Below are 25,489 nucleotides of genomic sequence, written 5' to 3'. Positions count from 1 at the left end.
TTTAGCGAAATTTTGCAATAAGTGGGCAACAGAAATTTTTATGAAAAATGTGTGGTATTACAGCAGTTCATATTGCTTTATCATCGTTTTTCCTTCAAATCAATTATTTACTCCGTTTTCAGAGTTCACCATAAACTTCAAAAATAATTTTGGATCTTTTTACTTAAACTTTGCATTAGAAAGACATGTATTAAATTTTTCAAAAAATTAATTTGATTTTTACGAAATTTGATAACGAACGCACGTTTGAAATTAAAATTTGATACGGACGCGGTTGTAATTTTCATTTACAGGCTCATTATTGGGTTCTTAAAATAATTTTAAATTTATGTCAGGTATGCTGTATAAGATCCAACAACATTTCTGTTTTACGAACTTAAGTCCAAAAGGGCAGAGGATCCACTTCAATTGGTTTTACATTAAAAATGGAAATGGGAATAACAATTTTCTATTAAGGCTGGCATTTTTCGGTCGCATTTAAATTACCTGTCATAAGCATCTAACAAATTCCGAAAAGCTTGTATCAAATGCAATATACATTGAAACACGTGATCGCACACCCATAGAAAAACGTGTTCTAGTGTTGCATTAGCATGCTTATAAAACTTTTTCCCATGAGGGGTTGAAATGGGTGTGATTAATATTTTTGATAACCCAAAATTTCCAATATTCCAAGTGTAACCTTCTCCTGGCACCCTGGTATTAATTTCAGGAATAGAATTTTTTTTTTTAAAAAAAAAAAAAGAGAAAAGAATTTACAAATTTTTGAAAAGGTCTCTCGCTACTCGGGAGAGAATATGCGCAAATTTTGCATGCCTACCTTTGTTACTTGTAATTTTAGGAATAATTTCGCGTTCAATTTCCGTTTATAACTTATGTCTTTTACGTTGCCGATTTTATTGTATTCATTTTCTTAATAATCCGGTGAGGACAGATGAGATTTATTATTTGAAACTGAACACTGAATTTTTCAAAAATTATTTTTTAATTAAATGGTTAAGGCTACAATTATTTTGTAAGTAGGTTTTAGTTCCTATTAATTGTGTCATTTTATGTTTCAGGCCGCCGAGAACTTTACCTCTTATTTGTCGTATTGGGCATTTCTTTATCGCCGTTGGGTTTTAGGAGTCTACGGAATGTATTTTTTATAATTTGCACTTAAAGTAATCAATTCTTCTCCTTCAAAAAACTTTAAAAATTTTCAAAATCGAGTTACATATGATACAACTACAAATTATTTTGTCAAGAAAGGTGTCCGTTTTGCAAAGGTGTTTTTACGCTGTGCACCACAGATATAGACAGACATGAATCTTTCAACAGTATGAAGAAGTTTTCACAAATTTTGAAAACAGAAAATTTAGGTCAGTATTATTACACCGAATTTTTCAAAACAGGACTAGCCAGACATGACATTTTAACATACCTTCATACTAAAGTGTGATTTTTATTTTATAATTGAAAGTTGGGCCTGAAAAATTAAAAAAGTTTTCAGAAAATGACTTCACAGAGGATAAACCTCCTGTTTACATTGAAAATTTCTCTGTTTTAGCTCATACCGAAATAAGAAAATTTGAAATGTTTAATTCTTTTTATAATTAATTCAAAATTTATAATCTTAAAACTTCACGCCAGAAGTTTAACAAAGCAATTTATCATAGTATTGCAAGCAATCCATAAGTCCCCTTAACCGGTAAGAGCCCAAAACCAACATTCTGAAGGGCCCAACTTGGGGCCATTTTCACTTAGGTTCCTATTTTAAGTAAATTTATTTGAAAAATTCTTTAAAAAATGATCACAGGAAACAGTTTTTATGTACAGACAGACGGACACTCTAAAGTTATTTTTTTAAACATCCCTGTTATCAAAAATATAACATTTTTTTAAAATCCTATCATGATTGAAGAAGTTGGAGTAAAAATTACCAATTTCTCAAAAAAAAGGTCTAAGTTCAAAAGGGGCATAATTCTCCCTAAATAGTCTTGCTAGAGTATTGAACACTCACAAATGTTGAGTGACAATAAGAAAACATTTATATGAAGTTTGAAGTAGATACATTCAGAAAAAGAAGTTATTAAAAAAAAAAAACAATGTTTTTTTTCAATGAAAATTTTAAGTTCAAGGGAGGTAATTCTGATAATTTTGTGCTAGAGTTGTAAACCTTGTCAACATATGATGTGGTTGATGACAAGCAACTTATATTTAAAGTTTGAAGAAATACCTTAAGAAATAAAGAACTTATAGTGAAAAAACTTAAAAACTAGAATAGAAATCTTGAAATTCAGTCTTATTTGTTGTCATAGCAACCAGAATTTTCAACATAGGAAGATAAAAAAAGGATGTGCATAATTTCCATACTGCCATCTACCCAATATGTCAAGGTTTCATAAACATATTTTCAGTACTTTTTGTGTTATCCACTGGATCCAGGTTATGTGTAAAATTTGCCATATTTTTCAGTCTATTTGTTGCCATAGCAACCAGAATTTTCAACATAGGAAGAAAAGAAAAAGACGTGCATAATCTCCATACTGTCCATCTATCCATATATCAAGTTTTCATAAAAATATTTTCAGTACTTTTTGCGTTATCGCGGGATCCAGGTTATGTGTAAAATTTGCCATATTTTCAGTCTATTTGTTGCCATAGCAACCAGAATTTTCAACATAGGAAGAAAAGAAAAAGACGTGCATAATCTCCATACTGCCATCTATCCATATATCAAGTTTGATTAAAATATTTTCAGTACTTTTTGCATTATCGCGGGATCCAGTTTTGTGGACGGACGGACTGACGGACGGACAGACGGACGGACTGACGGACGGACAGACGGACGGAGGGTAAACCTAAAGTCCCCTCCGGTAAACCGGTAGGGGACTAATAAAAAAGCTGCTTATTTGTACAGCTGTCAGACGTTAACAAATTTTGTTGTAAAAACAAATCAGACAGGTGTGTCCGACCGAGGCCGAGCTGGTTATGTTTACTGAATTCAAATCACTTGAACTGAACTGCTATGAATTCGAAAACCACCAGGGACTTTTTATTCTTTCATGTGGAAAACCTATCAAGCTAGTTTCAAAATGTCGATGGTTTTCCGCAGGTGCAGGCATTTTGCCTGAAATAATGCACAAAGGCGCACCTGAGGTCCTCGCCCGTAGTGAAGCTAATGTGTAGAGTGAAAGTTTGAAAGGAACCACAAAAAGCAGTCATTACCCAGAACATGCAGAACCACAGTTAACTTAGAGCGTAGCTAGCCAAAATGAATTCAAGTTCATAGATTTCTACATTTTTTTACGAAAAAAATTAGGGATAACATTGAAACATACAGGAAAATATTAGAAATTATTTCAGATATTATGATCAATTAGGTAACATGTTCATGTTTAACTGAAAAAAGAAGCTTCCGCAATGTAAAACTTTCAAATTATATGTTATATTGGACATGACCACAATGTATTCTTAATAATCAAAAGCAAACAAGAACATTGCTATACACCGCAAATGACTTGTTTTTTTATCTAGCGCAAGTGATTATTCCATAAAATAGAAATAAATTGCCAAAATTAACCCTGTTGAAAAGACTGCCAAAAATACAACTGCGTCGTATCATATTTCATTTTCAATTGCATCGTATCATTTCGTATAAATCATTATTTTCTTAGAAAATAAACATCTCTTTTTAATGAAAGTTCAGTAAATGATCCAAAATAATATTTCAAAGTTTATGGTGAACTCGGAAACAAATATATAATTGATTAGAAGGAAAAAACGATAGATAAAGCAATATGAACTGCGTCGTATCCACACATTTTCATAAAAATTCTGCCCCGCTTCGAGTTGCAAGTTCGCTATAACTTTTGTTTTACAAAATAGTTGTGCAAGCAACATATACCAAACGAAGCGGAAAATAGTGTAGCGTGTTAATACATATATCTGGTTTTTAGTCATTTTCAACAAAAAGAGTTATAAACAAAAACATACATTTTTCGCTCCAAGATGGCGGCGTTTGTTTACATTTTGTAGGATACGACGCAGTTTTGATTCCCAGCCCTGATTAAGTTAGCTGGCCAATGTGTTAAAAAAGTACTGTTATCTATAGTTCATATAGGTTTACACTCAGTCAGTTTTGCTCAGTTTTATGAAGAATTATGATAGAATTCATTATTTAAATTTAATGATAATGGTGTTCATTTCATAAAGCCATTTTAATGACAAGCTTTATTTAACAGTGACTGTCTACCTAGATATCAGGGTAAGTGAAATATTCAATTATTTGCAAATTGTAAATTTTTTTCATTGAATTCCTTTGTACATGGAAAATTATTTGATAAAAGTAAAGTTGTTATATTGAATATAAGTTGAATAAGTTAAATTGTAAATATGGGTTTATCTTCCTATACTTTCCTTTCAAACATTTGTTTTACTCAAATTTAATGTGTGTGATATAACAGTAAGAAAAATGTCTTCATTGATAGGTCATGGTGTTGAAGGACATATGAATGTCAAGAGCGTGCGTGGTGGTTTTTTAGTGTGAAGTGCCAGCAACTAAATATCATGCAGTATTTTGTATCATGCTGAGAGTTGGTCAACATTAATTGTAACATCTACGCAGAATCGTAACCTTTTATTTTGCTGTTCGACAATGACCTTTGTTGGTCCAAGATGACATTTCTTATTACAATAATTGACCTTTATAGGTGGGAGGTGACATTTCTTAGTTATATATTGACCATTATAGGTCGGAGGTAACCTTTATATTATGACCTTACAAGGTCGGTGTGAATTACTTACAACGATAGATTGAATATTGACATTTTAAGGTCGGAGTAGATGATAACTTCGTGTGGAATTTATATAGTGTTGGACGGCAAAATAAACTGTTAAGTGGAAACAACGATAGAGACAATATATGTGTTTTGATATATTTTTCTAAGAATATTCTGCAGTGACAATACTTAAATTCTTTTTAACTACTTGAGTGAACTTAGAATTTCGTAACTATCAAACAAGTACTTTAATATTTGATAAAATTATGTAATTTTAGTAAATGTATTGAATTTTATTGTATAAATAAATGTGTATATAAATGTAAAAGGTCTTTTTTGTAAAATAGTTATTTTGATGATAGAACTACCCACTCTTGCCATCTCCGACTTGTGACAATGGCCAGGCTGAAAAAATCATAAGATGGAAACCAAAGTATTTTACTTGTAAAATAAGCGTAATAATTATTGTCATAAATAAATGTATTCTGAAAGGAAAGCCACACTGACACCAATAGTAGAGTCATTAAATGCCAATTCTGCATAACTGACCTCAAACACCCTTGTGTCAGCTTAAAGACCCATTAAGCCTCAAAATGCTATCATTTCTTATTTTGCATAAGAGTATTATTTTTGGTGCCATGTTATAATTTATATCAATATAATATTTAAAACTAAAAGAAACAAAAACTTTACAATTGATATTCACACGTACTCCCACACACTTGCAGACTATTAATTCTCATGTTTACAAAAGCAGTTTCAAAGTTTTGTCATTCATTTAGCTATTGGCTGCCCATTAAATGTGTCAATTATATTGAAATTGTGTTTTAAAAAATATCAAGCATATCACAAATAAAAAATACACTTACCTCTGTCTTTCGTATGTTACTTTTTTTATCTTTCTCTTTAGAAAACGCTACTCGAAAGTTTTGATAAATAATTCACGAGGACCAAATTTGAAACACACAAACATCCTGTAAAACAACAACAAAAAAGATGTAAAAAAAAATAAATAAAAAAAATTACCAGTACATAATGTTACCAAAGTCTTAACATTGCAATAATGTCTTACTAAACCGAAATAAACAGAGAACAACTTGTTTTGAAATGTTAGAATTACAGGGCCATCAATTTATGTACCGTAAAAATAAACAACAATGTTTTTTTACCTGTCTATATCTGCCAAAAGCAGGATACCCTTAATAACATCCATTTAAAATTTGATTTTTGTAAAATAAAAAAGGTATTTATTAACAACATCTGTATTATATGGCATGGTATGCATGAATCCATATTGATAGATACTGCATCCAACCCTTTAAGAGTATTTTGTGCAGGTGCTTGCCAGTGTAATAAATGAAAAGAAGATATGTTCAGGAGGAGAAATTAATACAAAAATGTACTTGTGAGAAATTTGAAACAAGTTGATAGTGTTAATATAGATTAGATATACAGTTAAAAATGTTAAAACCAGCCAGTACACTTAAAACCTATGGCACAGTTTAGTTACCCCTTGCCTAAAATGATCCAGGGTAGAATCTTGCACAACCTTGGCTGGCAGAGAATTCCAGAGTATGATCGTTGCTGGGGAAAAAAAGTGGACTTCTTAATTGTTACATGGAGTATATATTTGTCAGGATTTGTCTGATCAGGATCCATGCTGTTCACTTTTAACCTTTTAACAAGTAGAGAAACTGGTAGCGAACAGCATGGATCCTGATCAGACTGCGCGGATGCGCAGGCTGGTCTGGATCCATGCTGATCGCAAACGCACTATGTTGGTTTTGTCGCGACGCGGCACACATATTTGTCCATATCAAAGAGAATGTATGTGTCTAGTGAGTAGGGTAAAAGTTGTAACATAAGGATCAAGGCATTAGTACTGCAACCAGTCCATGAACAATCTTATGAACATCAGTAGCCTGGTATTAATTCTTCTGTTTCCAAGGAAACACCATTGTTTGTTTGTTTGTTTGTGACACTGGTGTAAGGGGAGAAGTTGCCTGTGACCCATTGAGCAGCTTCAAGGATGTACCCATTTCGATCTGTTGTATATTTAATTCTGTATTTGGACACAATAAGCTACAGAACTCAAGCTGTGGTCGAACAAGGGATTAATAGGCAAACTCTTTGATATTACTTTGTTTTGTTGGGATGTTTCATTTCATTAAGTTAAGAGTTTTAGCCTTATCACAAGCATGCAGTGCTTTACTGCTGTTAAATTACATGTAATCCCACAATAATTTCACCTTATCACCAGTATGCAGTGCTTTGACTGGTTGTAAAATACATGAAATCCCACAATAACTTTGCCTTATCACCAGGATGCAGTTCTTTGACTGGTTGTAAAATACATGAAATCCCACAATAACTTTGCCTTATCACCAGTATGCAGTGCTTTGACTGGTTGTAAAATACATGAAATCCCACAATAACTTTGCCTTATCACCAGGATGCAGTTCTTTGGCTGTAAAATTACATGAAATCCCACAATAACTTTGCCTTATCACCAGTATGCAGTGCTTTGACTGGTTGTAAAATACATGAAATCTTATAATAACTTTGCCTTATAACCAAGATGCAGTTCTTTGGCTGTAAAATTACATGAAATCCCACAATAATTTCACCTTATCACCAGTATGCAGTGCTTTGACTGGCTGTAAAATTACATGAAATCCCACAATAACTTTGCCTTATCACCAGGATGCAGTGCTTTGACTGGTTGTAAAATACATGAAATCTTATAATAACTTTGCCTTATAACCAAGATGCAGTTCTTTGGCTGTAAAATTACATGAAATCCCACAATAACTTTGCCTTATCACCAAGATGCAGTGCTTTGATTGGCTGTTAAAATACATGAAATCTTAACAATAATTTTTCACCTTATCACAAGCATTCAGTGCTTTGACTAGCTGTAAAATTACATTAAATCACACAATAATTTTGCCTTATCACCAGTATGCAGTGCTTTGACTGGCTGTAAAATTACATTAAATCTTAAAATAATTTTGCCTGATCATCGGCGTGCAGGGCTTTGACTAGCTGTAAAATTACATTAAATCACACAATAATTTTGCCTTATCACCAGTATGCAGTGCTTTGACTGGCTGTAAAATTACATTAAATCTTAAAATAATTTTGCCTTATCACCAGGATGCAGTGCTTTGACTGGCTGTAAAATTACATTAAATCTTAAAATAATTTTGCCTGATCATCGGCGTGCAGGGCTTTGACTGGCTGTAAAATTACATAAAATCTTAAAAAAATTTTGCCTTATCACCAGGATGCAGTGCTTTAACTGGCTGTAAAATTACATTAAATCCCATTATCCCCGGCTTGCAGGGCTTTGACTGGTTGTAAAAATTACCTTCAAACTCTTGTCCGCCCCAAGTTTGATAAGTGCCTCAACCTGATGTAGAATTATAATCTGATAAGCCTCATACACACTCCATGGACGACCAAAATCACCGTTTGGGGCTGTAACATGTATATAGAAACATGAATATATCTAAAGATCTGAAAAAACATTAACTGCAACAACAATCTGCCAGTTTACAGTAAAACTGTCAAATGTCTATGAAGCATAACATTTTTATTGTAAACATCAAAAGTCTAGAAAAAAACACAGGCACGAGTATCGGACCTGGGATGAAAATATATAACTTAACTTATAGTATATTTTAAAGGGGGTCATTTTTTACAATTCTTTTTTTTTGGTTTTTGACACTTTTAAGATGAACACAGGTTTTATTATCAATCTGGTCATATATTTTCATCCCAGGTCCGATACTCGTGCCTGTGGAAAAAAATACAGATAATAAGATGAACTATTAAATATATACAATGTTGTATATTGTAGTGTGGTAATTCTAAACCAGCAACACAACCAGTAACACAAGAAGCTTGAGATAGTATAATTGTAGGGAGCCCAACAGTTGTGAAAATTATCGAGGGTAACAAAAAAATCTACATCTACTGGAAATATCTTAAATAGAAAGTTAAAAGATCTGTATATGGTTACTTTTCAGGTCCTCCTAAAAATGGACGCAACAAGAGCTGTCAGTAGGACAGCAACGCTCGACTATTCTTCGTGCTTGATAGTAAAAGAGCCTAATATGATAATGTAAAAGTTTCAAAGTTAACAACAGGGCATAATTTTTCTACAGTTATATGCCTTTAAGAGAGTCCTATTATGCTCTCAAAGAAGAGTATAAAATTGCAACTTGTTTAAAAGCCAGATGTTAAGAGAATATGAAAATATCTGAGGTGGTAATCAGGTATGCAAACTTAAATTATAAATATAAGTCAAAAAAAGGGGCATAATTCTGTCAAAATGTTTGATACAGTTACCTTCTCCTGTCTAAAGGTTGGGGTCATGATGGTGAACAAGTGTGCAAAGTTTCAAAGTCATATGTCAATGGACTTTGAAAATATTTGAGGTATTACAAAAACTTTAACATTTATAAGTGGTAACGCCGATGCTCGGATGACTACAATAGCTCTACTTATTCTTATTGAATAGTCGAGCTAAAAACAAGATTGCATTTGTGAAAAATGCTATGCCACTGCATTAATACAACACTAAATAGTAGTGCAAAAACAGAAAATTTATTTTGTTTCTATACAATTGAACATTGCCATAATGCAAAGATCCCTGACCTATCTTATCCTTATTATCAGATTAGTGGATTTAATAACAATATTTGTTAACAAAAGAGGACATGTCAATGTTTGTGGTTAAATCTATTGTTATTCAAATAAAAGGTCAGAGTAGGGACCTATCAATGCAGTAAGACACTGTCAAAATCTAGGTCAGCTAATATCAAAGTTCAATTTACATCCTAATCTATGCACATGGTTAAATTTCACAGCTTTACATCAAAGGACAAGAAAGTAGGTCACATCATCAAAATCTAGGTCACCTGATATCAAAGTTCAATTTTACAACTAAAACTGTGCACATGGTCAAAATTTCATTGCTGTACATCAAAGGACAAGAAAGTAGGTTACGGTCCCCTTGGGCAAGGCAAAATTTTGACCCAAGGGTTTAAACAATCTTGATACAGGTCCACCAAACAACATTTCAAGTCAAATATCTAAGCTGTAGCTTTCTCCCATTCAGAAAACATTTGTTTTATTTTCTGTTTTTACTATGTGTATATAATGAGAATCACTGCACCCAGGCAGGGCCAATTTTCACACCAGGGGAAAAATTTGAACAACTTTGGTAGAGGACCTATAGATGATATCATTTAACAAATATTAAAGCTCTATGCCTTGTACCTTCAGACAAAAATATTTTTTATTCTTTTACTATATGTACATAATGAAAATCAATAACCCCTGGGGCAGAACCAATTTTGACCCCAGGGCTACTATTTAAACAATCTTGGTAAAGGTTCACTTTGCAAAGTCTAATGCCTTATATTTAACATCTAGCCTTTGTCAATTCAAAGAAGATTTTTCAAGTTTTTACTTCTACATATAAGGAAAACTATCGCCTCTAGGGCAGGGCAATTTTAACACTAGGGACATAATTTGAACAACTTTAGTATAGGACCCATAGATGATATTATATACCAAATATCAAAGCTCTAAGCCTTGTACCTTCAGACAAGAAGATTTTTTAATTTTTTACTATATGTACATAATGAAAATCAATGACCCCTGGGGCAGAACCAATTTTGACCCCAGGGCTACAATTTAAACAATCTTGGTAAAGGTTCACTTTGCAAAGTCTAATGCCATATATTTAACATCTAGCCTTTGTCAATTCAAAGAAGATTTTTCAAGTTTTTACTATATACATATAAGGAAAACCTATGGCCCCCGGAGCGGTGCTATTTTTGACACTAGAGGCAAAATTTGAACCACTTTGGCTGAGTACCTATAGATGATATCATTTAACAATATTAAAGCTCTTAGCCTTGTACCTTCAGAAAAAAGATTTTTTTTGATTTTTTACTATATGTATATATGAAAATCAATACCCCGGGGTGGGGCAATTTTGACAGAGGTGAATCGCTATATTGCCACCGCATCGCAGATGCTGCAGTGGCATATAAAATTGAATTGATTTCAAAAAACAGTAACTCTAAAAAAGCTTTAAAATAATTCAGTTCAATAATGAAAACTATCTTCAATTCTTAATGCACAGCCATCATCTAGGGTACCAAAGTGGCTATATAAGCTCTGCATCTTGATTCATGGCTAAACTTAAAGATTTTTTAAATAGATGTTCATGCTGCACACCATTGACCGACCACACTTTTGGCTATGATATTTGGTTATATTTTGAATCAAGATGAAAAACGCTGTTTAAGTGTCTTGATAATATAAATCAATTCTATGTGATAATTAAATTCACACAATCATAGTTATTGCTGTGAAAGCGCCACATTTCTTGATGATAAAATAATTAAAATCTTGAAACAAGTGTACATGAAAATATCAACCTATTGTTATCAATATATTTAAATTCTCATCTTGCCCTTGGTCGTGTTCTAGAGCTGTCATTGATTTATTGCAGAGCATATTGACGATACATCAATATCAGATGACAAATATCGGCGATACATCTATATATACAACAAGCAATTATCATAGTATTGCAAGCAATCCATAAGTCCCCTACCGGTAAGAGCCCAAGCAACATTCTGAAGGGCCATTGGCCATTCACTTATGTTTCTATTTTAAGCAAATTTGTTGAAAAAGTTCTTTAAAAGTGATCACAGTGAACAGACAGACAGACAGACAGACTGAAGGACAGTCTAAAGTTATTTTTTAAACATCCCTGTTATCAAAAATATAACATTTAAAAGCAAAATTTAAAAAAAAAAAAAAGGAGATAACGATGTCATACATGATGTGAGTGTAACAAAGAACAATTAGTAATGAAGGTATGAATATTGAATATTTATTTTGAAATTGAAGTAAATGAAAGTTAAGAACAAATAGGAAAAATTAAAAGTTTAAGGAGGAGATAATTCTGGAAATATGGATGCTAGATTTTATAAACCTTGTCATATTATAATGTGGGAGTTTGAAGAAAATTCTATCATGATTGAAGAAGTTGGAGTAAAAATTACCAATTTCTCAAAAAAAGTCTAAGTTCAAAAGGGGCATAATTCTGGAAATAGTCTTGCTAGAGTATTGAACACTCACAAATGTTGAGTGATAATTAATAAGAAACATTTATATGAAGTTTGAAGTAGAAACGTTCAGAAAAAAAGAAGTTATTAAAAAAACAATGTTTTTTTTTCATGAAAATTTTAAGTTCAAGGGAGGTAATTCTGATAAATTTTGTGCTAGAGTTGTAAACTTTGTCACATATGATGTGGTTGATGACTAGCAACTTATTTTTAAAGTTTGAAGAAAATACCTTAAGAAATAAAGAACTTATAGTGAAAAAACTTAAAAACTAGAATCAGAAATCTTGAAATTCAGTCTATTTGTTGCCATAGCAACCAGAATTTTCAACACAGGAAGGTAAGAAAAAGATGTGCATAATTTCCATACTGCCATCTACCCATATGTCAAGTTTCATAAAAATATTTTCAATACTTTTTGCGTTATCACTGGATCCAGGTTATGTGTAAAATCTGCCATATTTTCAGTCTATTTGTTGCCATAGCAACCAGAATTTCAGCATAGGAAAAAAAGAAAAAACGTGCATAATCTCCATACTGCCATCTATCAATATATCAAGTTTCATAAAAAAAATTTCAGTACTTTTTGCGTTATCGCGGGATCCAGGTTATGTGTAAAATTTGCCATATTTTCAGTCTATTTGTTGCCATAGCAACCAGAATTTTCAACATAGGAAGAAAAGAAAAAGAGACGTGCATAATCTCCATACTGCCATCTATCCATATACCAAGTTTCATTAAAATATTTTCAGTACTTTTTGTGTTATCGTGGGATCCAGTTTTGTGGACGGACGGACTGACGGACGGACAGACGGACGGACGGACGGACGGAGGGTAAACCTAAAGTCCCCTCCGGTAAACCGGTAGGGGACTAATTATATATCAATATAATTATATCCTAATTTGTTACATACAATTCACTTAAATCACTTTCATACCTATTTAAATAATTTAAGTAAAAATTACATGTTCTGTTCACACAAATATGTTGTGTCCTGTTTATAAATGTTCAATTACATGATTTTTTCCTAACAATTTTTTGTCATCACTGCTACCCACAACAAGAGCCACCGCCGGGCAGGGGCAACGCTCGACTTTTTACTTTTTCTTAACGGTTTGAACAAATATTAATGTTTCCTTTTTATAATTTCAATAGGTCTGTCTTGTCACACTAGTTTTGTCGACGTATGAATCCTTTCCATAAATAAATGACAATGTTATTTTTTACTATATGTATATATTGAAAATCAATACCCCCGGGGCGGGGGCAATTTTGACAGAGGTGAATCGCTATATGCCACTGCATCGCAGATGCTGCAGTGGCATAAAAATTGAATTGATTTCAAAAACAGTAACTCTAAAAAGCTTTAAAATAATTCAGTTCAATAATGAAAACTATCTCTTCAATTCTTAAGCACAGCCATCATCTAGGGTACCAAAGTGGCTATAAGCTCTGCATCTTGATTCATGGCTAAACTTAAAGATTTTTTAAATAGATGTTCATGCTGCACACCATTGACCGACCACACTTTTGGCTATGATATTTGGTTATATTTTGAATCAAGATGAAAAACGCTGTTTAAGTGTCTTGATAATATAAATCAATTCTATGTGATAATTAAATTCACACAATCATAGTTATTGCTGTGAAAGCGCCACATTTCTTGATGATAAAATAATTAAAATCTTGAAACAAGTGTACATGAAAATATCAACCTATTGTTATCAATATATTTAAATTCTCATCTTGCCCTTGGTCGTGTTCTAGAGCTGTCCATTGATTTATTGCAGAGCATATTGACGATACATCAATATCAGATGACAAATATCGGTCGATACAGTCTATATTACGAGGGGTGATCCAAAATTCGTGGACAGATGTGTGTATCTCATAACGTGACGTCCTAGCCGAGGTGAACTTTTGGATATTTTTTAATCAATGTTTTTTTAATAAATTGACCAAATTTTAAACAACCAATTGCATTTTTTATCTATATATGACAACATAAAACAATTAAGTAATCTAAAATCGCGGCGCAGCTTACTTTTTCTCTGTGATGTAAACATTTTCATCTCATTTTAAACACATTGTTAAACCTGTGAAAATTGCGGCGGAAACGTTATAATTAACGTTGTTTTGATGTGTATGACGTCATTTCTGTCAGTATTAGAGATATTTTTGAAGTTGTGGTTATGTTACGCTCGTGTTTTTTTAAAGAACAGGTGCTAAAAACAGCTTTTATCAAAAAATGGGACGTCACGGATCCAGCAAAACTTCGAGACAGTTATACAGTTCTGTGTAAATTTTGGAAAGACGCCTGGCGAGACAAAAACAATGATCGAAAGTGTGACAAATAAACCGTCAATGTGTCATTCTCTAGTTCCAACTGGAGCAGAAGTACTCTGTCATTCACCATATTCGCCTGATCTTTCCCCGTGTGGCCTCGACTTGTTTCCCAGGTTAAAGAAAAAGTTGAGAGGGAAACGTTTTGACAATCTGGATGAGTTGAGAGGAGCCACCCAATGCATACTGTCATCATTCATCCAGGAATGGTATGCGAGTACATTTAGAGACTGGGTCCGCCGCCATGAAAAATGAGTGTGGGTTAAAGGGGGAATACTTTGAAAAGTTATAAGGCAAAACGGTAACATAGATTACTTCCTATGATAGCATAACGTCGTTTGTGACGTCGTGAGCTGCGCTGCGTTTTGTCGTAACTATGTATATAAACTGGTGCAGAATCGTTAATTCTTGTACAATCTTTACAATATTTTGAGAATTTTCCGACATATGCTCACTTAATAAGATACTAGAATTTCATGAGATTTGCTTTATTACTTTTTGTTTTATGCAGCGTGTCCACGAATTTTTGGATCACCCCTCGTACATGTATACAATTATATATCAATATAATTATATCCTAATTTGTTACATACAATTCACTTAAATCACTTTCATACCTATTTAAATAATTTAAGTAAAATACATGTTCTGTTCACACAAATATGTTGTGTCCTGTTTATAAATGTTCAATTACATGATTTTTTCCTAACAATTTTTTGTCATCACTGCTACCCACAACAAGAGCCACCGCCGGGCAGGGGCAACGCTCGACTTTTTACTTTTTCTTAACGGTTTGAACAAATATTAATGTTTCCTTTTTATAATTTCAATAGGTCTGTCTTGTCACACTAGTTTTGTCGACGTATGAATCCTTTCCATAAATAAATGACAATGTTAAAGGACAAGAAAATATTATCGGGGTTACCCAGTTGGGGCCTCAAAAAAGAAAGAAAAAAAAGAAAATATCAAAATTCAGAAGAAAATTATTTTTTTTCTATTAATTATATATATATATAAATATAAGTCAAGCTTAAAATCACAGCAATTCAAAACAAGAGCCCGGTTTGAGCCGGAGGGGAGATAATTCAAAAACCGGGCAAAATAGAGTTATGGTTCTTTGACACTGCACTCCCTCTCAATGCCCTCTACCACTGTATGAAGTTTAAACAAATTATCTCCAAGGGTTTTCAAGTTATGCTCCGGACAAGAAAACGGACGGACAAATGGACGGACGGACGGACAAGGCGCCAACTATATGCTCCCCCGAAATTTTTCAGGGAGCATAAAAATTTACTGCCTAGGAATATAAATAAATATTGTATTGAAACAAGGTGTGCCAATGAGAATTATATCTTTGTTTGTTTGTTTGTTTCATTTTACGCCTATTCCCAACAGTATTTCAGTCATATAGGCGGGAAGTTTCCTAACCATCGTTCCTTGAGAGTTACACCAGTATTAGACTACATTCCTACGCGCTTAACTACCAAAGCATCTCCAGAGGATCGAACCCACGCCAGAGAGACTGGATTAGAAGTCATCGTTTCTAACCACTCGACCACGGAGGCGGTGAGAATTATATCTGTTTCATGTTTGTTGTTTTTTGTTTATTGTAAATTTACAAACTAGAATATATGTTGAATAAAACTGAAAATATCGTTTTTAGCTGAACATTGACTATTTGTTCAAAACTCCATATAATTTTGATAGAAAAAAACATTTTTGGATAAAAAAAAAATATTTTAAACCTACCCTACCCTGGGTAAGACATGAGTTGAGGGAGGGGAAACAAAGATTTTAAGGCTTGCCTTACCCTGTCTCTTGTTTCGCCTTGGAGTTGGTGGTTCTTTTATTTGACCAGTTCTACTAAAATTTTCAAAATTTTCCTCTTCCGCAACAATCACGCGAACATCCTGCAAAATTAATATAGGAGATATTCAAGTTTTTTTTCTATAAATACAGAACCTATTTTCATTGAGTGGTATGAAGATAAACATTTCATGATTGGCGGTAGCTTGTTGAGAAACAAGATAGCCCAGTTGGCCCTTATATTGCTCACCTGATTATTACACTCTTAATGAGAGTAACGATAAATATTGTTAGCTATGAATTAAAAGCAGAAAAATGTCATTATATTCAACTAATATGATACTGCACCTGAAATAGTATAAATGTAAACAATGTTTATCTATATATGGGCTCTGTGGCCTAGATTTTTACCCCAGACGACCCATATTTAAAGTTGAGCAAAAAAATCAACATAACAAATCTTCCTAACCAATTTCCAGGAAATTTTGACCGAAACGGTGTGTTAACAAGGAATTCCATATTTGGAATGTGTGACATAGTTTTTCATCCAGGGTGACCCATATTAGTACATGACCTAGAAATCACAACCCTGGGTATTTACTATTTACACCGTAACAGTAGACTGTAGAGTGTTAACCTTACTTTTCAAAATTTGGACAGTGTGACCTTGTTTTTGACCCCAGGTGATCAATATTAATTTTGAACTTGAGCTAGATATTATCAAAACAACCTGTCCAACCAATTTCCAGGATATCTCGACTTCTAATGACAACAATTTGAAAATTAAAGTCAACACCTTCTGTAACCAAAATTATAAGAGCCAAAAGTTTGTAAGGTTTTATAGTAAAATTATAAGTTTAAAGTGAGAATAACTCTTTAAAAAAAGATCCTAGAGTAATGAACCTTGTCATACATGATGTGAATTATGCCAAAGATTACTTATTTAAGTCTAAAGTAGATATCATTGTATAATAACACAGATACATGTAATTGTTCAAAGAAAAAACAACAATTTTCAATTAAATCCCATGTTCAAAATGGAGATAATAATGGAAATACAGGGGCTAATCTTGTAAATCTAATTGCATATGATGTAGGTGTTGATAATATACATGTTTTTGAAGTTTGAATTAAATCAAACTTATAGTTTGAAATTAATCGATTATAAAGTAAAGAAGTTAGAGTAATTAGTAACAATTGTACGAAAAATTCTAAGTTCAAGGTGAGATTGTAATCAATCCAGCAGTTGCAAAGAAATAGCAATATTGCTCTATATGCATACTACATGTTACTAATCAAGGGCCATAACTCTGTGTTCAAGGGTCTGACCAGAACAAGGCAAGGATATGCACATCTCCTCTTAGAATTACGGTTTCCATAAAGTTTCGTTGAATTCCAGCCAGTAGTTGCAGAGAAAAAGCATGGAAACCATTATTGCTCTATATGCATACTACATAACTTATCAATGGCTATGGTGAAGAGTCAGACTGAAAAAAAGGTGATGATATGTGCATCTCAGCTTGATATTAATGGTTCCCACATAGTTTCATTGAATTACAGCCAGTAGTTGCAGAGAAGTAGCGCGGTAAGTTAACAATTATTGCTCTTTATGCATACTGCATAACTAATCAAAGGGCCATAACTCTGTATTGAATGGTCAGACTGGAACAAGGTGATGATATGCGTATCTCTTCTTGGAATTGATGTTTCCCATAAAGTTTCATTGAATTCCTGTCTGTAGTTGTAGAGAAGTAGCCCGGAAAACATTATTGCTCTATATGCATACTACATAACTAATCAAGGGCCATAACTCTTTGATGAATAAAGAAGTTAGTGTAACAATATCACTTGTAAGGAAAATACTAAATTCAAGGGGAGATTATTCTGAAAATATTGTTTTTAAAGTAATTTTTAAAGTATGAACCTAGTTACTTATAATGTGGTTGATGATAAGGAACATATATTTGAAGGTTACAGTAGATTCCTTATGAAATAAAGAAGAGTAAAAAATAACATTTTTTAAAGGCACATTATGCCAAAACAAAGATTGTTTTTTCCTTCACATTTGAATAATGTTTAAAAGCATGTAAGACGCTTATTGTCTGCATAATACAGTCATGAATGTGATTATTCTTTGTCATTAAAGTAGCAAAAATTATTTCACGAGCACGACTCATAATATTTGGGTACATGACCCACAGCTTTGGGTACATGACCCATGATTTTAGGGTACATGACCCCACGGCTTTTGATACATGACCCCATGGCTTTGGATACATGACCCAAGATTTTCTGGTACAGGACCCCATGGCTTTGGGTTACATGACCCATGACTTTTGAGAACATGAATGATGATTTTTGGTAACATGACCCTTGGCTTTTGAAAACATGATCCATAACTATGAGATTGGGATTCTTTCTGATCAAAACAATGTTGAGGAGTTAGGTTTGCTTAGCCCCATTGTCGGAACCCATGTACTGATTTTGCTGACCTACATTCAACACCCGTGGGAAAATTGGTTGGAGAATCTTCGTAATGCATAAATATGCATGACTCATTTCTATCCAATGAAATCAACAGTTACAAAAAATTAAGTATCCCTCAAACATGAAAAGTACCTAAAAATGGCAGCCTCCATTGGCGAAATGAAAATATGTGGAATATGTTTAGGATGCATAGGAATATAAATGAAATGTATACATGACAAGTAAACATGGGTTGCCAAGGATGGTTTAGACCATGACCTTCTTCATTTGACTTATCTTTCATTCCTAAATTAAGGTAAGTATAACTTACTCTATTTTCAATATGTTTTAATATGTTTCTGAAAATGAGGGGTAAAAATGACTTATGGGTGGAAAATAATTTAAAAGACCTTTGACAAAATTTGTTAAGTACATAAAGTTCAATGACAGTTCAAAGACATGTTGAGGAATCAAAACCAATCAATTATATACTTCCTACATATAATTATCATAAAGCTTATATACGTATTTTGCATCAGGATATTTACATTGATAGATCAGTAACATTTAATCAACAGGATGAGGATTGTTTGTTTGTTACTAGTAAATATACACAATTGTCACACTCTTCATTCTCATCCAAGTCAATGACATTACCTTTTAAAGTGCTCAAATTGAGGGCACAATAAGTCCTAGCAGCAATAGTATCAGTCACTATCAGTCCTAGTCACAATTACAAATATGCTGGAAAGGGAATATACTAAAGGCAAAGGTCTGTTATTACTGCCACTAGGTCTCTTATTACTGCCACTAGGTATGTTATTACTGCCTCTAGATATGTAATTTCTGCCACTAGGTCTGTTATTACTGCCACAAGGTCTGTTATTTCTGCCACTGTCACTAAGTCTGTTATTACTGCCACTAAGTCTGTTATTACTGCCACTAGGTATGTAATTACTGCCTCTAGGTATGTTATTACTGCCACTAGGTCTGTTATTACTGCCACAAGGTCTGTTATTTCTGCCACTTCCACTAGGTCTGTTATTACTGCCACTAAGTCTGTTATTACTGCCACAAGGTCTGTTATTTCTACTAATGTCTTATTACAGCCACCAGGTATGTTATCATTGCCACTTGGTATACTATTATTGCCACAAGATCACTTGCTCTGTTTGTAGTGCCACTAGGTATGTTATAATTGCAACTAGATACAATATATGTAATTACTGTCACTAGGTCATCTTGTCTGTCATTACTGCCTTTAGGTCATTTATTTCTACCACAAGGTCTGTTTTTACTGCCACTTGGTCTGTTATCATTGTTACTAGGTCTGTTTTTACCGTCACTAGGTCACTAGGTCTGTTTGTAGTACTTCTAGGTCTATTACCATTACCACTAGGTCTGTTATTGTCACTTGGTCTGTTTTTACCAGTCACTAGGTCTGTTATCATTGCCACTAGTTTTACAATCACTGCCACTACATGTAGGTCCATAATTCCGTTTGTAGTGCCACTGGTATGTTATAATTGTCACTAGGTCTGTTTTTACAGCCACTAGGTCTGTTATTACTGCTGTAGGTTGTTATCATTGCCACTAGGTTGTTATTGCCCCTTAGACTGGAATACAAGCTCTTGGTCTGTTATTTTTGCCAGACTGACCTGGCTTAGACTGATGGCAAAGGCTTATTATTTTCAGTTCCAGCAGATTCAGATTTAATAACATTTAATATCCCTGCATGAAATTTATAGACATCAGGATTTTTCATTTTTATCTGCAGAAACAGATGTGCCAATGAAAAACAACCTATTTGGCCAAGGGTCAAGGGGGATATTTTAATATACGGGCTAAAAATTACAACTAGTTTTGACAGCATTTCAACCAATGATATGGATTGCAAATCTGCTATATGAAAACCCTGAGACCTACATGTGATGCTACAAATATTAAACTGTGAGTGTCATTGAAATAAATGTTTCAATGAGGAAAACAGATATATTTATGTTATTGTTCATATTAATATCACCACATTTGTAGATAACATGAAATAGATCCTGATGTCACTACTTTCCCACTTTCCAGCAAGCCTTCCCTGCAACCCTATCCCATGACTTTGTAGTTTGAACTGGTTTCTTGGGTTTGTATGAAAGTAATTGGTACTTTTTTTACTTGATATTATACAGCAATACATGTATATGACTTTACGTTGCATGTTTTCACAGAATAAGACCAACATAGTAACATCTGAATTGTAACTCACAGTATGAGAACAAAGTTAAACATCTGTTTATGCAATCTATGCTTCCATTAATTAAACCAGTGCTTCTTTTTTGGTTGGGTTTTACTTTTCACCAACACAGTATAGGTCATATGTCGGCTTTCAAGCTTTACTGGTGGAGGAAAACGTCAGGTGCACTTCTGTGCATTATTTTTCAGGCACCTGTGTAGAACCACCAACTTTCCATAAGCTAGATGGAAAGGATAGCTTCCTTACATGAAAGAATCCAAAGTCCTTTTGGGGATACAAACCCACAGTGGTGAGGGGCAAGTGGGTTGAAGTAAACAACCTTAACCACTCAACTGTCTTGAAACAAGAATAGTAATTATATCAGTATGTTCTTTAATTAATAAACAACAACAAAAAACCCTTCCTGTTAGGGTTAGTTACTAAGCAATTAACTAGCTATCTCATCTGCAACTATAAGTCAAACAGACATTCTGCAATATCTACTGTATTTGTTTAAAGTTTTTTTATTTATCAAAGGGACAATGTAACAAATTAAATTTTGTTTAGTTAATATTCGCTATCAGGTTACGATATAGAAAATTCTACTTGTCCTCGTATTAATCTTTTTTTGTTTTGTTTTGTATTACGGTGAACCAACACAATTTAGGTCTGAAATAAGGTACCGAAATAAGAAAGATCATTTTGGCTAACTGTGGGTGTTACAAAACCACGTCACCTGCTGGAGCTAAGAGATGAACAGATTCCAGTTACTCAAACCCATTTAGTTGCCACTTATGATCACACAGGATTTAACGGAGGCTCAACCTGTAAAGTCAACCTCTCAGCCACAAGGGGCCTGAATCTAGTCTTCTGTCTTATATCTGAAGTAATCTCAAACATCAATTACCTGAGACTGGGTACTGCAAAGGGTACAGAAAAAATGTCCCTCATGTTCCTCAAAGTTGTTTCCTCCGCACACTGTACATTCAGTCATTACAAAAACTTTATTTGAATACCTGAAATTTGAATACCATACAATTACATGTTGCAGAAAATATCAGATAAACAATATAATCTTTGAGTATGGGGATTCGGGTTACGATTGGTTGCTGCATTATTTATAAAGAGACAAATATTTTATTTCTATCATGTTCATGCAGTAAACAAACTTTTAAAATTCATGCAAATTAGGCCCAAAATAAAATACCATTATTGTTTGTTTCCCCTCCCCCTACCTACATAATTATGTACCCACAAAAATTACAGTTACCCAAAAATTGTATTGCCAAATAGATGAAAAATATTTTTTTTATAGAATCTGTCAATGAGAATCACATGCTTTTATATCTTCCTTTGTTTTTAAATTGTAAATAATTGATTAACTCAGTATAGATCCCTGAACCAAAATAGATACATTAATTTTTAAAGGGTAAAACTAGTCCAACTCAATAGACTTGTCGATAATTTTTGGATGCCAGGGCGATGTCTTATTCTGAATGGTTTGTAGGCTACTACAAATTTGAAATAAATTGCTTGTTTACATTAAAAGAGATACCATTTGATTATTTTTTGAGTGCAGTTTTTTTAGTACTAAAATAAACATTCTATTGATTTTTAGAAGAACTTGAAGATATTTTCAGGTTTTTATCAGTAAAAAAATCAATCCAAACTATCAGCAGGTCTAGGATTTCATGATATTTATTGATTGTCCGTAAATTTATAGACAGTCTAGAAATTTAAAGATTTTTCAATCCATAAATTTACAGATATTCAATGTGAAGTTTGCTGTTTTTAGTTTTACAATAAAATTCGCAGCTTAAGACAAGTTGTTTTATTGATTGTTTATATTTACAAAGGTAATGGGGTGGGTTTCATCTTTGTATGATGATTTTGAAATTTTTGTTAAAAGTGAAAATTGAAAGTCATCAAACTGTTCTGAATCTTAGCATACTGTTACATTTAATCATATGATACCTAACCTTATTCATTTTAACCTGCGGTTTTAAATTTTAATGCAACTTCTACTATTTCCTTACTTAATGTCTGTAAATTTTCAGTCAAGAAAATCTGTAAAATTATGGATCGTCCAAAAATTTACAGACTGTCCGTAAATATCATGAAATCCTAGACCTGATCAGTAGTCACTACTGATAGTTGCATTATAAACGATAATTCAATAATATACAAATATATACTGAATAAATGGTTTTGTGACTATCTGCATGTAATGTCTTCTTATGTAATCTCATCTGATAGTCTTATGATGCATCGTGTTCGTGCGTTTCCAAAAATGTTCTATCATCGCGAAAACTAGTTATAAACGTGCCATACATTGAATTAAGATTGACTATGTCAAGTATTTGTATACTAGAGAAAACGTAGAAAATGTGCCTTATTAAAATTAATATTAACTGTTAGTATATTATACCTTCACTTGTGAAGACTGTTTTTTCAAATTAAATTAAAGAGAACCACGTTATTTACCATCCACCATTTTATGATCACGTGACTAGTATTATTTTTTTTTTTTTAATTCGGATCACCTCACCATGCACCGTTAATCAAACCAAACGCACGTGCAGTAAAGACAGTAATAATGAATCGTGCACGTGGAAAGATAAAAGGGCAGAGGCATTTATTAAAATTTAAGCACCAATTTAGGTTCTTTAAAAGCAGGAATTTTGTAAAATCCCTGAACATTTTGAACTGAAGTGGCAAGTCATTGTGCCTAAAAAACTAGAGTAGATCGACTGAAGTGGCAAGTCATTGTGCCTAAAAAAAACCGAGTAGATCTAAAATCCTTGAAATTATAATGAAACTTTCAAGAAATTATCTGAAGTATTTCAGTATCTCTTATTTTTTAAGTTATATAAAAATCCCTGAAATGAAATTTTAGTCTATTTGTTGAATATGTAATATCACTTCGGTATACCGTACCCCGGATATTGCTCGATATTATGAAGACTTTCATCCCATTTCGCGACTTTGAACGGGGAACGAAGGCAAGTTCAGCGACGATATTTTCCAAACTAATGGCTATTTAATTTATCTCAACGGGTATTATATATCTAGACGTATTTTTGTAGCTCTAAAAGAGTAAAAGTATTACAGGTATAATGTAGAATTGATTAAACTACCCCAAAACGATCCGCTGCTCACTAGAAAATACTGACCGCGATACTGTAGAATTGTTAGAAATTATTATATTACCAATATAAAAATCAAAGCACAGAAGGCGCTGCATTTGTTTGGGTCTCAGAATGTCAGAAAGGTAAAGGTTGTGAGATTATAAAACAATTTGTTTTTGTATAGTACCACCAATACTTTCCAGTGTTTAACTGTAGTAAATTGGTTATAAGACTAATTACAACACTGATATTCAATCCAATGTTTATTTGACTTAAACAATTTGAAAAAAAGAATGAGTTGCCTTAACTGGGATTTGAACTCCAGACCTCTCGCTTCCTAAGCGAGCGCTAACAGTGAATTTATATGTTAACGGCCTGAAGAAAACCATATTCTAAATTAGGGTTTGTAACAACGCTAACTGTTGTTTAACACTTGTGTAAATAATTATGGCGCATACTATAAGCATGTATATCTATAAAGAATAAAACAATATTAGAAATCTTCGATCATTCGGAAATTATTTTGCTTGAAAATTAATGCGCCTGTCATGTGACCATATTTACGCAGTGATCTCCCCTGAATTTTTCGGCCTAAGTGTTACATATAAAGGGTAGTAACCGCTTCAAAAAAGCGGACTACTTTCGGCATTTGCAATTAACAGCATTAGATTCTGAAATATCGCTACCATTATTTGTTTGGTCTGACGACCCAAACAAATAAAAATTGAATCAAGCACTTTTTTTATTCACAATCCAAGTACGCTTTGTCCAAATTTCTGGCAGAAAGTGTAAAAGTACAAAAAGATACAGGCCAAAAAAAATACAAGAAAGTGTACCGAGTATTGATTTTAAGTGTACAGAGTATTGCAAAATAGCCCAACTTTAGTGCACAGTGTATTGCAAAATAGAATGAGCACATTAGTATGAAAAATCGATAATTTTGTCTAATTTCCACGTCTATTTATCGATTCCATTTCATTTTGCTGATAATGTACTGTTTATATGATATTTATTCAAATATTTCAGATTCAACAATGCTTTTTCAGTGTCATTACTGTTCTTTTTCTACGGGCAAATAACAGAGATTTAATTTCCCATTTGATTGAAAATCACACAATGGATGAAAAATAGTGTGTGCAGGATCAGAAGCAGGGTCGGGAGCAGGGTAGAACCATCAAAATTGACGCTAAAAATCTTTAAATACATGTCTCAAGAAACTGTGATCAAGGAGACCCATCTCTGAAAGAAGAATAATAACAAAACATAGATGACATTAATAATAGGTTTTTACAGGGCAAGTTTGTCTTAAGAAACATATCGACACACTTAGTAAAATATTTGCCCGAGTGCTTATGCCGTCCAAGCATGCCGGTATCGTCTTAACCTTTTACTGCATGAGCATTGCGAAAAATAGCTGTTTTCATTGAATTAAGCCTCTTGTTACAAGTTCAAACTGCTATGAAACTATAAAAAAATGCTTCAATACTGATCAAACTGAGCACAAATGTTGGCTGGACCATAGCCTGTGGAATAGCATATGCTCAATTTTAAATGGCAACGGGGAGACGTCTCAAAATTGCCAAAAATCTCTATTTTGCGTTGTTTTT

At 33.2% G+C, this 25,489-nt stretch overlaps 1 protein-coding gene across 1 annotated transcript in view; it reads right to left on the bottom strand.

Moving 5' to 3' along the window:
- Positions 1-23,261, bottom strand: part of LOC132725199 (TATA box-binding protein-associated factor RNA polymerase I subunit B-like) — a 64,134-nt gene extending 40,873 nt beyond the window's left edge. Inside the window, exons 1-4 of the mRNA XM_060710287.1 lie at positions 23,183-23,261; positions 21,662-21,770; positions 16,069-16,168; positions 8,134-8,243 (exon numbers count right to left, since the gene is read on the bottom strand). Of these exons, the coding sequence (XP_060566270.1) occupies positions 8,134-8,243; positions 16,069-16,168; positions 21,662-21,748 (297 nt within the window). The 5' untranslated portion in view covers positions 21,749-21,770; positions 23,183-23,261. The remainder of the gene's footprint in view (positions 1-8,133; positions 8,244-16,068; positions 16,169-21,661; positions 21,771-23,182) is intronic.
- Positions 23,262-25,489: the final 2,228 nt, after the last annotated feature.

This window comes from Ruditapes philippinarum, unplaced genomic scaffold (genome assembly GCF_026571515.1).
Source record: "Ruditapes philippinarum isolate M1 unplaced genomic scaffold, ASM2657151v2 ctg1010_1_1_1_1, whole genome shotgun sequence".
NCBI classification, from domain to species: Eukaryota; Metazoa; Mollusca; class Bivalvia; order Venerida; family Veneridae; genus Ruditapes; species Ruditapes philippinarum.
This window is presented reverse-complemented; position numbering and strand designations above follow the sequence as displayed.